We start from the raw sequence: 14,065 nt of genomic DNA, 5'->3' as shown, positions 1-14,065 counted from the left end.
GAGGCAAGTCTGAGGCCARGCCAGGAAGTCAATCTGCAAGCCCAGATCAGGCCTGGTGAAGATAACCGAGGTCAGACACAGCCTCATGGTCACTAGGCAGGTCCATAGTGACAAAATAGGTTTGAGGTCAAGCCAGGCAGTCAGCCTGTGGTCCGGGTCTCAATCAGCAGGGCCGTGGCCAGGCCGGGCAGGGCGGTAGACTGGCATTGCTTCAGCTGCAGGAACTGGCAGCCTCGGGCTGAGCTTAAACGTGGTCCTGAGTCATGGGTAAGGCGTTTGGGAGAAGCCTCAGAAGCTGGACAGGGCTGTGAGGGCCTATTGACGGTGTCAGGGCAATGACAGGYGGAATGTCAGAAAGCCTACACATAGAAAGTCTAGAGGTCTTCAAGAGCAGGTTAGACAAACTCCTGTTTGCATGGGCAAAGACATCACTGATCCAGCTTCTGGGCAGGAGAGACCAGATGACCCTCTAGTCTTGCCTTCTAACACTTTGTTCTCAGATTCTTTGTAGTCAGTTGAAACAAAAGCTAGACAGTACGCTCACTTTAGTGTTGATGAAAGACTGATACTTGCTTCCTGAATTCATCAACCACTGAGGCTCCTGATTCTTCTTTAGAACTGGATTTGGGGGGGTAAAAGGAACAAAGGAAARGAAGATGAAGTCCCACCTATCACTACCATGTGATACCACCTCACACCATCCTTTCCTTGCAGTTCGGTATTAGATCAGTTTAACTTTTCATATGAAAAGCAACAAGCTCTGGARATCAGTTTTGGTAGGCCCTACTAGAATTCTGAAATAATTTACTATTTGCTTTCAGCTTTCTCTTTCATTTCCTTTTCTTCTTTAGCTTTTCTTTACTTCTTTCTTCCCTTCTGCTTTTCAGTCAGCTCTCTCCTAAGCTAACCGAGGCTTGGGGTGCAAACATCCTAGGCTGCTGTCTGGCTCAGGTAGAAGCTGCTGCACAGGACCCAACCTTCCTGCAACAGGTCACGTGAACAGACAATCCCTCCATGGGGTTCCTGAGACATCCTCACAGGGACCCTCTAGTACATCACTGCTTCTCCCACCCTTTGGAGGTGTCTTCTCATCACACAGGGTCAACTAGATTGTCCAAACCCTTTTCCCCATTCTCAATTTACTGCAGCCTGCTACATCTCCAAGATGTCTGCACAGTATAAACATCACTAATAATTATATCTTTACCTATAAGAAGAGGCACTTCCAGTTACTTTGCTGTCATCAATAGGGTATAGACATTAGCAGGTCTATTGGTTACTGGCAGGGGCACAATCATTATGTGCTTTCAGCCCTAACTCACAAGAATCAGTGGAATAGTTTATCTATTTTGACTSTTTCCTTCCAACCTCTGGATAATTTATAGCCTTGTGACTTCTAGGAGCCTTTTGTGCTTGCTGACATTATTGTCTTCCCTTTGATTTTCAAAAGAGGCTATAAAGGGATGCTACATTTTCTCGTTGTTTAACAGACGTCCTTAGGATAATTAAGCACTAGTTTGCAGGGAAGCATGCCTGATGGAAAGTCAAAACTGCACTGTTGTTTAGAGGTCCCAGCAATTGTGTTGTAATGATTGGTAAATGTTCTTGTATAAAATTCACTAGGAATCTAACTGCTTCTAACTTCATTTCGCAAGAAGAATTAGATTTCTCCACATTACATGGAAATTTGATTTGTTGTTCTTAYACATAATATAATGAGTGTATATTTYTCCTCTTTCTCCTTATGTCTTATTTATCATTTGAATGCTAAAGCAATGGCTTTACCATAAATTCTAATTGATTGAGCCTATATCAACTACCACTAGCACTGAGAAGTAAAACTTCTGCAAGAAAAAAGTTAGCTGTTTTCACAAGTTCTTCCTTAGTGAATGACACTTGTATTTCCTTTGGAATTCAGCTTATTTAAGATTTGATTCCACGTGTCCCAATGAAAGTGGAAGTTTCCATTTAAGTTTGTAGGGCTTTGGATTTATAGTTTTTTTCAGTAGGAGAGTACTGMGCTATATGATGAGCTTTTTATTTATTTCATTATAGGCAAAAGGTGTTTAAAAGTATTATTTTTTTCCTTGTAGGTGCTGTAATTATGTCGTGTACAAATAAACAAACATGCAGTCTTTCAAAACTGCGAGAAGTGCTAAAGCAATATGCAAAAGCTGCTATCCAAACCCAGCCTCCAGATTTGCTACAATGGTCTGCAGAGTATGTTAGCTTTCTTTTTTCTTAACAAAATACCAGTTATTCTTGGACACAAATGATTTGTGCCTGTAACCATAGAAATCTTGGTAACTTCAGTGTTCTGTCCCTTGACGTTAACAGAGTCACCTTGCTTTACCCTGCCTGGGGACTGAGCTTCTAGTAATAGTAACCTACCAGCCCTGTACAGCAACTGCACATACATGAAGTGTCAGATGATAAAAGCAAAATATTGGCTTGTATTTGTAGTAGGCAGCCTCTTATTTTACATCTTTCTCAGTGTGAGTGAAGAGTTAGTGGAGATAGATATCTGTATTTAAGTAGTTCAGTCTGGTCAAAGACTGGTTGAGATCTCTGTATGAGATCTGTATGATCTGAGTTTAAACTCACAAGAACAAGCTTTCAGCTAAGTTTAGAGTAGGTCTACACTGCACAATTGCCCTGACTACAGTCTGTTCAGATATATCAGAACTAACTTTAATGCAGCTAAATTGCACACTGATAACAATCCAGGTACAGAGTCCCAGATTAGAGTGTAAAAACCGTATGGAGAAACAGGGTAAATAGATACAGTACAATGAATCCACRTTCCTGTGGCAGTCTCTGAAGTTAAGAGCACTCTATCCTGAAATAACGCTCTCTAGAGTCAATGCAAAGACTCCATAGTGATTACAGKGTGTGCTGAATCAGGTGCTGAAGGCACTATCCAAAATCCAGTTTCATCATGAATAATGAAGTCCATTGACAGCATAGAACAAAACAGTGCTATTTAAAATTTAAACAATTAACAGATACACCAGACAGAAAACCAATCACCTTCTGTCTAGTAAGTGTAACTTGCTTGAATATCTGTGTTAAAAGATCTGCTTTGACTAAAGACATTWAGAAAGCAAGCTCCTCTTTATCTTTTCATCTAGTTACTTTACTGCTGTGGCCCGTGGTGATATTCCTCCAGTAAAACAAGGACAAGAAAGGGGACCTTGGTCAAAATGGAAAGACCTCACACCAGAGCTCTTAAAAGTCCTACATCAAAGAGTAAGAAACATCTTCCTTGGTTACAGGGCCAAAAAACAGATTGATAACTTACATATACAGAGATTTTATTATTTTTATTATTCCAGTAATATTGTTATGGTGACAACATTTTCAGTTTGGATAGCCTGCTTACAGCTTTGTGCCTATAAATATTTTATTCAGCTAATATAAATGTAACATATATGGAAAATACCAATGTATTAGCTGTATCCATACAGCAGAAAGTAGATTATTTCTTCAGCTGTGCTTCCTTTGGCCCTGACTATTCATAGTTTTCATACTCAGATCACTTGCTCACACAAGTCATACTGCTGTAGTCAAAGGGAGAATTTGCATGATTAAATGTCCAATAAAAATTTAAAATTACAGTCAGGCCACACTTCTGTAAAATTAACATTCTCCCAGGTGCTGCAGAAATAATTATTTCCTGTACTCACACTGTTAATTTTACCTGAATTTATATAACCTGTAATCATTATTTGCTTCCACTTTTTCCCCCCCTTATTTTCTTTACGGATTAATTTTCCCATAATCTATCTTAGCTATACCAGCAAAACATGAGCTTCAGGCACCCAATTAGTCTCTGGTATCACTGACACTCCCTTTAAGTCTAGGCCCCAATTATAACAGTTTACTTCAAAAGCAAAAGCCTAGGTTAAGCCCCTTTCAAGAATGCTGGGGCTCATTTTGGATTAAACAAAAGGAAAAAAAAAGTCTTATTCCAAATGAAGACAAAATGRCATTCATTTTCCTGTGATTCATTTTTATTTACATTTATTTTCAGGTGGGAGGGAGACTCATAATCAGTGCAGATGAATTGGCTCACATGTGGAAGTCACTAAATCTCCCAAAAGACTTATTCGTGAGTGTAATGAATGTCGGGCGTTTTACTGAAGAAATCGAGTGGTTGAAGTTTTTAGCCCTGGCATGTAGTCCAATTGGAGTGGTAAGTTCCTTTGTATTTTTACATTTTCCTGGATGAATATTTTTTTATACAGTGATTTTGAGTGAACGTTTGGGTTGAAATAGAAGATCAAGTAATTATGCATTTTAATTGTATCATTGACTAACACAGCTTTTTTTTTTTTTTTTTTTTTTTNTTTTTTTTTTTTTTTAAGTCAGGAGGAAATCTCTTTTAGAAATAAGGGAATTACTTTAACTGTACTCTTTCAGGGATCAAGGGAGCCAGAATATTCATAGTATGCTCTTTGCAAGCTTTTCTYCTTCCAGACAATTTGCAACAGATTAAACAAGGGGGAAGGCAGCTACAGAGAGTGACAGAGGCTTCATCTAATTCACAAATGTCTTCACAAAGACATTTCTGCAGTGCTATGCCATAGCTGTGAGGGCTAGAACAAAAGAGTTTCTCTGTCTCCAGTATCATTCAGCAGATATGACTGAAGCATCCTCGCTCTGTCTTGCTGTTCCTCACTCACTCTGATTTTATATAGATAATTTGTATGACTATAGCAAACTTCTCGCATCACGGGAAACAAGTTTTCATCACTACCTAATATTCAGGCAATGTCTGTCAAAGAAATCCAAGAACACTAGAGAAGCTTGGTGCCACAACACATGCTTTCAGTTTATGTTTTTCTGACTATAAAAAACAAAGGGGAGGTAGAGCATTTGGGTCTAATGGCAATTGGTAGCCATGCCCTATGGTAAATAGGTTGCAGTCTCTCTCSTAAACTCTAGAAATTGGAATGTAAAAAGCTATCAGTTAGTGCCGACAATCTAGCAAATACAGTCACAGACTTCTTTGTGGGGTCAGAACAGTACCTAGATACTTCTTTCAGGACTTATAATCATTGCTTCTTTGATTCTCTTAGCCATTTTTTAAAGGAAAATGGACTTGAGATTTTCTATTAGCAGTGGAAGATAACCAAGTTACTGAGATGATACAATCAGATGTATTGATGTGACTGATTCACCTGCAGATATCATGAAAATGTTTTTATACTGGGTATGCACAGTTCCTTAATTTGTACATGAGGCCATTTGAAGGATCAGCAGAGCACTAGCAATGGCACCTTTATTATATTGGTATATTGGTATAACCAACTTCATTTTATAGTTGAAAGCTTTAATTCAGATGAGATCAGCCTGTGGATGTAAGCATGCACAGGGGTAATGATCAGTGAACTTAGGAATAAAAGATAAAATCCTGAATGATCTGTTACAACTCACACAAAAGTTAAAGCTTAAAGCAGATATTAATGGATGAAGCTCTATGGGCTGTTTGCAGAAACAGTAGATTATTTTAATGGTCTCTCAGACATTGTAATTTATTCATCTATGTGTCTATTTCTAAAACAACAAGATTTACAAGATTTAATCTTGGCAGGAAATACTTCCTTGATTCTTGTCTTCTAAACTATTTCTGCCAGCATTAGTTCCAATGCCTGCCTCATGGGAATTTCAGAAAACCACTCTAATTAGTCAAGTCTCTTTAGAGATTGCATTTACTGTTGTTSTTCTGTTACTTCTGCTCCTTTTAAAACTTGTCATGAAAATGAGAAATGTTTATAGAAAATCATCTGTTCATCCAGTCTGTACTTATGCTAAAGCCATCAGATTCTAGTTGTGATATTAAACTTACGTGCTGTGGAAATAGGCTATGCGCTTGTAAAAATCATTTTGATGTCAAAGAAGATATTAAAGAAGGTGAGCAACAAAAAAAATAGTGTAATGCAGTTTTAGTAAAATACTTGTAAAACATTACTGTTCTCATACATAGACCTTCACTAATAAAACATAGTATCTATTAGCAGAATTGCCTGTAAAGACAAATTTTGACAAAGATTCTATGAAATGACAGCAGCCTTTTTCCTAATTTTACTTAAACAAAAAAGTTGTGCATTGATTTATCTTAAGGAAATGATCAGTCATTTGGGGGGGGTTAACAAGTGTACAGCTTAGTATTATGTAATCAGATGGCACCATCTTGTGGGATTCAAAAGTCATACACAAGTACTTCATGCAATATTGTACCAGTTTGCTGAAAAATCTGGATTGTTATTTAAATTGTCATCAGCTCATAAAGCTCAAAACATTGTGAATCTTTATGCTTCCTACAAGACATAATTTGATATCTTTATGATACTGGCCATGTGAGAACTTCTTAAGATGAAGAGCATTTAATGTGCTTTACATAAGATATTTACATAAATAAGGACAGAAAAGCCAAAGCTAACTTCTTTTGATTTTGCCATTCTATTTACATATTGGGTGAAGAAATTTATGGCTTGTATGCCATTCCATACTTTCCAGCTTTATCACCTCATCTTTATCTATCAAATTGAAAAGTCTGCTACTAAACTTCTGCTTTCTCTAACAGTATTTTCACTGTAATCACAATATCCCTTAAACTTGTCTTTGACAAATTAAGTATCAGTTTTCTGTAGGTTATGAACTATATATCCATTGCTCTTAATCCCCCTTTTTCTGTAAGGTTATACATAAATAGAAGCTATCACATTCCGCTTGGAATCATCATCATCACTGYGTGGATATTATTGCATTTTATGTTTTTTTCCCTAATGAATAGCTGAGTTGTTTCTGCAAGATATATCTGTTAGCATTTTTACCTCAGATAAATTCCAAACTGAAGTTTTCTTCCAAGCCTACATTTTTTTAATTCTATTTCTGATTTATTTGACTCTAATGAAAATGTAATTTTGTGAACTATACCTCAGGTTTTCAGCACCACCGAATTTTGTGGTAAGTTGYAGCTTGAATTACATAACCATGCAAAGAGTCTGAAAAATGCTGCACAACCATACATACTACTGAGACATTAAGAGTACAGATTTAAGATACACAGCCAAAGACTTCCTTCCTAGAGCAGCCAGTCATGAAAAGATTGAGAACTGGCAAAGTCCTAAATCTTCTCCTTATCATGAGAGGCTCCATGTTAGAACCAGCAGACCCAGAGTGGGCCAAGATTTTATGCCAATCTTGGTCAAAATTACCAACCATACTTAGAAATCAGACAGCAGGGAAAAAAGGTGAGCTTTAAAAGCTCAGTGACTTTTAAGGGGAATATCTAAACTTTCGCCCTTGTCCAAGATAGACAAGGTTGGAAGCTCTTTAGCYTCCCTCTGAAAAGGAACATGTTATTTAAAACAAGACGAATAGTAACATCCATCACATATTCATACTAATGACAGTATTCGTAAAAATATTGTGTTATCTTCCTCACTAACAACAATGTAGTCCWTGTATCTTCACATAAACTAATTATTCAGATACAACATAAAATCAAGTTTGACATAAATCACAGAAATCCAAGAAGTCCCCTTCATCTATTCAGGATATTGCTGACATCATTACACTTTCGATTTATGTCACTTTTGCTATCACATTTTTATTGCCTTTGGCATTATTTCCACACCAAATGGAGTTGGCTACTGGGCTCTTCACAAACAATGCCAAACTGAAGCTTTTCTGTTGTTTGTTCTCTTCTCCAATAGACTATCGCAAAAACACTGAAAATCATATGTGAGGTTTTATCTGGTGATCATGACGATGGACCCCCACGTATTCCTTTTAGCACTTTCCAGTTTCTCTATACTTACATCGCTGAAATGGATGGAGAGATTTCAGCATCCCATGTCAGCCGAATGCTAAATTACATTGAACAGGAAATGTAAGTATGATCATTCATTTTTGGAATGTTGCTATACTTTAGCTATGAAAATGTAGAAGGATGGATAAATATGGCAGGAGATAAGTGAAGAAGGTTCAAGATGCAAAATAATATCTAATAATGATAATATTACTATTAATAACTAAGTAATATCTAATATTGCCRCTATTTTAATATTACTAATAGTAATATTAACTACATAATAACTGATATAAAGTAAAAATAGCGAAGTGAAAAAAGCATAAAAAATGGCTAAATCCAAGGAGTAAGAAGTAATTATAGGGCATTAATAAAATCTGAAAGGATAAAGAGCAATCACAGTTGTTTATCTTACAGCACCAAAGATGCTTCACAATGTCCCTGATTCAAAACKCTACACTATAAATAACACCTTCTCAATTTGATGCTAGAGAGCATTGTTTCTTCGATTTATTATGCAACACATTCATTCGCAATTGTGTTYTCACTGTACTATACACATCATAAATCCTTGTGCCAGGTAGCTTAGTTCAGTCTTTAGAAAACTGGTAGTGTAGTCAGTGCAAATGTTTATAGTCTTCTAGAAGTCAGATGCTGAAGAAATRTGATACAAAAGAAAAGAAGAGACACATTTTGGATGTTGAACAATCTTTACAATTAAATGCTACTACAGGATAGTATTTTTAAAACATCTTATAATTTGAGTTGGTTAGTTTAGTTAGAGTTTAATTGTTTTGGAAAGATGAAGGTGTTTATGGATATGAATGAGGAGATGAAGAGCCAGATGAAGATACAGAATGTGTCTAGAGAAAAGTCTTGATGAAGATTGCACAAGGTCCAAACCTCTTCCTTCCATAATATCAATGTATCCCATCAAGTGTTGGAACAGGACCAAAGAACAAAACTTGAAGAGCTATTTCAATAGATTTTAGGAGAAAAAAATCCAATCAAAGTGGGGAAACTTATAATCAGTATTATCTTATAATACATTATATTGTAATTTTAATTAATTAACAGGTATAAATTTTATTTTTCATACAGCATTGGACCAGATGGCTTAATTAAAGTGAATGACTTTACACAGAACCCTCGGGTCAGGCTGGAATAGCTGCACAACTTTTCCAAGACTCCAATGATAAAAGATGAAGAAACACATACCACAGATAACCCCATTACCAGCAGAGTTCTCAATGTCTTCTTTTTTTTTTTTTTTTTTGTCTCTGTGAATAAATGTGGTCAAGTCAACCAAAAAGTGTATGTGTGAATTAAGAGAAACCTTTGGTGAAACAGAACATTTTCCTGAATCATTGTTCAGAGCGTGTCGTAATTTTTATGTAAAATGATATTCCAATGCTATTACTGTTGTGTTAATGTTAGTGGCAGTCCTTGTCTTCTGCACAAACTGTCATACTTTAKATGAAATTCATCTGACAGAGAGAATGAGAAAAATTCTTCAGTCAAGTTATTAGGTCATTTACCTGGCAGCAGAGCTATATCAAAACATATCATAAAGCCATATATATTGAACRCTTTTTCTCTCAGTACCTTCTTCCCAAGGACTGTGTGTATGCTCTCCTCAAAAAAAGAGCCCAGGACGTGCATCCCTTTCAYACTGCATTTGTGACAGCTCTGTGTAGTTTCTTCAATGAGCAGTTATGCATTGTCATTAAAAATCATCTTTTGGCCAGCTGACAGGATTTTCTGCTATGGAGGCTTCTACATTTCCCACTTTGCAGCATCCACTTCCCTCCACATATTGCATAATGAATCTGGTACCTAACTGGGGATTCCACTCTGCAGAAGACTTTGAAAAAGTTAAGTTTTACACTTCTGAATCTAAGGCTGCTTTATGGACTTATCCATCAGTGATTTGTCCTAAATGACTTTGGTTCAAGTACCTCAAGTCCCCAGTTAGCGCTGCAACCAATAAGCAATCCTTTCTCTCCTAAAAAGATGGAGATACAAGGTAATTTCTCCCTCCGGAATGGAATTCATGTATACTTCCTTCCTCAGAAAGTATCTAACATTAAAGCTACTCGATCAAAATTACTTACTGAACCTTTTAACAGAGCATCRGAATCAATTCTGGCAATACTGCATACATGGCATCTTGGACCAGCATTCTCTCCTAGAAATCATCTAAAGAGGAGTCCCCTAAATGTTCAAGGCAATTAGCAGGAATTTATTTTTCACATCAGTAAAGGATGATGTAGTTCAGTGTACTTCTTGTCTTTGCTATTTACCCCTAAACCTGCCAAGAGGCCTCCCAGGGGAAAGGGGATAATTAAAAACCCCTAATGCACAGACATGGCAAATCTGTGCATAATCTATACTCTGATCCTGTGGTTACAATTGAATCCATAYCCTTGATATTAATGCCATTCTTAATAAAAACTTTGTTATAGATACCAATCTTCTCATTTTCTCCCTTCTRAAAAGCAAATTAGAAAAATAAATCAGAACACCATATAGGAAATGTATGTATCCCTATTTCTACATGAGAATTGAGGCAACCTTGATCATGAGAAAAATAACATGTTGGGAACCTGGAAGATTGTAACAGTTTGCTTTTCCATTCCCATCATATAATGCTCTGAGAAATAAAACACAGCCTCGGCCACATCATCCCAAACTGCGCCACCACAAAAGCTTAGGAATGTTAACTAACTAGCAAAAAGGAAGAAAACATGGAGTTTGTTTAATGAAAGCGAATGGCATTTAATTTTCTCTCTGAAACCAAGTTTAATCATGAGCATAAATAAATAATACGGTAATATTAAGTATGAATGCAGCACATGACATTGAAGTATTTCAGTGTGTAGGACAGAGAAGCTCTTTTTATCATAGTTTTACAGTAACAGCAGGACAGGACCAGAGATATTAAGTGATTTCCCAAATTGCTTTATTGAAGAAAGTCAATGATGGAAATAATATCTACCTCTACTCACATTCAAATCTATGCTCAGAATATGAATCTATGCTAACTTCTGCAGTCTTATCACAAGTCTTCTGACAGTTTCATTTTTCTTTAAAGATTGACCACTTAGAGGTCTGTGAAGTCCTAAGAACTTTAACTTTTTAAAGTAACTTTCTCATCTTCATGGTTGCATTTAATTTTTCTTAATTATTTATAAGTCAGTTTTGCAATATCATTCATAGTTTCAAAATGATTCAGTTGACAAGAATGCACCTTAATAGCCTTCTATATTAATTTTCCTTTTGATAAAAAAAAGAAGTATGGTTCTACGTGTCATCAAATAATATGTCAAAGAAAAAAATAAGATTGTGGTTTGCATGACTTTTTTTTTATGTTACCTGTTGTTAAACAACTTAATTCTTCCTTARTTATTAAAATTGTTGCATTCATGTCTCAGTTTAATGAGAATTCATCCATAAAGTTCTATAATCCCCCTTAAGAAAAGAAACTATACCAATGATTCTGGAGACTGTGTCAGTAACAGCCACATATCTTTTAACCTTTTTTCATTTTTCTAGTTTATACTCCTCTCTTTAGCACACAAAAAGGAGAATTCTGCTATTTTCCTCTTACAGCGATCTTCCTGGTTTTAATTTTGAAAAAAAAAAAAAAAGAAAAGAAAAGAAAAATTGGACAAGACTCCAGATTCCTTCAAGAAAACCCCTTTACCTGTTTTTGGCATGATAAATATCTTTAAAACCGCAACATGGTTTTAGTGCAAGTTCAGCATAGTTTCAATGTAAATATTAATGTAGCAATACATAATACTGACACAATTTATACACTGGGAGAGTACAAAAGATGCTGAATATTTATATGCAYTTCTGCTATTGTACTCTTAATAACATAGTAATGTAACTATATTTTCAGCCTGAGTAAATATAATTGCTTTCAATGTTAAGTTTTCAGAAGGTCTATTTAATCAGCTAATAAAAGYAAACTTATGTAGAATACTAATATGCTAGTCAGTATGTGTGAAACACAGCTATAATACCCACCTGGTATTTGGAAAATATTTACTTTTGACTGCCAGTATAGCTCATTAAGGAAATGTACAGYCATTACCCTCCCTAAACATGACAGGATATAGATGAAAAACATTCATCACAAAACTCACCCAAACACAGAGATTCTCTTGGTCTTGCCCCTGTTTTATGCTTAGCCTTCTTACTTCCCCGGGTGTATTCTCTTTTCCTAAAAAGAAATTTTAACAAGGTGGATTTTGAGGATTTTTYACATTTGTCCAGGCATCATGGACATATAGACTACTAGTAAACTAAGTAGGACAAAAAGAATTCAACATACATCAAAATAACTGTATACACATATACCATATTGCAGCACACGTATACAAGAGGTATGAAACATTTATCGATCCAGGCAAGCACCACTTGTTTTAGTTCACCTCAGTTCTGAACATTTGCTAGCCTATTTCCCACTGCCTATATTTATTTCACTTGAGACTTCTGTCCAATTACAATATAACCCAACCTCACAATCCTTATCACTCCCCCCCCMCCCMMMAAAAAAAGACATTCTTGTTAAGGAATAYTGGATTGAGGCTGTCTYGAGTTAACCACTTAGCATAACTCACTTAGCGCTAGTAGCTAGACTTGCTGAAGTCTTAGGCCACAAGCTATAGACTTTTCACCTAGTTAAGTAAAAGAAGGCCCCAAATCTGGTTCAAGCTGGAAAGATCAGGAGGCCTAATTGTCCAAAAAGGGAAGCTGCAGAGATAAGAGAGGAATTTCTTTACAGCCTGCCTAGAGGCAAKGAAGGGACCCAAAGAAGTACAAAAAGACCCTAGACTTATATTTTAGAAGTGGTCCAAACCATYGCTTGAGGGGCAGGAAAATTTAGATTGTAAGGGTATAATTGCCCCRGAATGTCTTTKTTTGGGGTCCCTCTTCAGCGGCACTCAGTTTGAGMTGTAATTTCTGTACACGTGCCATTAACACTTATATCACTCTAATTTTGGTTTAAATGTCTATCTCAGCAGGAAACTAGGGACAGACCTTGTTATGGAGGCCAGCCTAATTTTCCATAACATTCTGCTCWTGTGCTGTCCTATCCTTTCCATCTCCTAGTTTGTTTAAATTAGTGTACTGCAATACAGTGAAAATACCCTCTATTGGCATTTTCTGCCTACACAGAGGAAGTCTTTTCTTTGATGGTTTCAATAACCAACTGATTCATTTTGATGACAGTATCTGAAATATYGCTGGCTTTTGTGTAGTATTTTTCTTTCTTGTACAGATGCACATCATTTTACATCCTGTACTGAGTACACTAGTCCTCATCCTTTACATGGTGTCGACCCTCGACTTACACTAAAAGCATCACCATCACCACCACTAGCTTTTCAAAAATGAGCAATACCAGTTTGCACTGGTAAGGACCATTACCTGCTGATACACTGGGCATCCTTTATGCCCCATGTAGGCAAGTGTTTTAAGGGATTGCCAGAGAAGATTTTACATTAGCTCAAGAAAGAGTGCGAGGGAGCAAAAAGCTGTTGGTTTGACCATACTCAAAATGTCCATGTTTCAATTTGCCTTCCCATTTGCTTACCATTTGTGTCCCTGGCTTTGCAGGACAGACTGTGCAACCAGGCTGAGCCTGCAGGACAGCTTTGTGACCCATTCCCTGTCCAGATATCTCGCTTCTCCTTGAGCATGGCTCACCCGCCCACAAGGCCCATTTTTCAGCGTAATTTATGAGAGAACAGAAGCTCCTGTCACACAGGGCCTGCTGCTCATCAAGGGTCCTGAACAGCTCACATAGCACTTCATCGCTTGACTGAGATGGGAAGTCTCAGCTTTATTTATTTTTCTTCCCTCCTCGCTGAGCTGAGAGACAAGTACCGAGGCGCCCACGGACGGCGGGCGAGACCAGGTAGGGACGCGGGAGCCCAGCCCTGAAGAGAGCCCCAGCGCCGCTGGCGCACGTACCCGCCAACGGTCGCACCCGCACGCGCTCCCCCAATCCCACACGACCCCCGCCCATTCCCCCCGTTCTCCCCTCCGATTGGCTCCTCGGCGATCCTCCTCTGCCAATCGTTGACCTTGCTCCGTAGCACCGCCCCTCCGCMGTCGCGCGCGGGCTGCCGCCGGCAGGAGACCAGGGGCGGCCGTTAGCCCCGCCCCTCTCCTAACGGCCGCCGCGTCTGTCAGCCAGGCCGGCTCGGGATTGGTCGGGGCGGGGGCAGA

General features: G+C 37.7%; 1 protein-coding gene across 1 annotated transcript; it reads left to right on the top strand.

Moving 5' to 3' along the window:
• Nucleotides 1–2,104: 2,104 nt before the first annotated feature.
• On the top strand, nucleotides 2,105–8,987 carry LOC146592522 (ropporin-1-like). Its single transcript, XM_085311064.1, has 5 exons — nucleotides 2,105–2,220; nucleotides 3,132–3,249; nucleotides 4,034–4,195; nucleotides 7,725–7,900; nucleotides 8,921–8,987. The coding sequence occupies exons 1-5, from the start codon at nucleotides 2,105–2,107 to the stop codon at nucleotides 8,985–8,987; spliced, it is 639 nt and encodes a 212-aa protein (XP_085167190.1).
• Nucleotides 8,988–14,065: the final 5,078 nt, after the last annotated feature.

This window comes from Rhea americana, unplaced genomic scaffold, assembly GCF_003343005.1.
Source record: "Rhea americana isolate MKP2758 unplaced genomic scaffold, rheAme1 scaffold_33, whole genome shotgun sequence".
Taxonomy (NCBI): Eukaryota; Metazoa; Chordata; class Aves; order Rheiformes; family Rheidae; genus Rhea; species Rhea americana.
The sequence above is the reverse complement of the archived record's forward strand: the minus strand, read 5'-3'. Positions and strand labels throughout refer to the sequence as shown.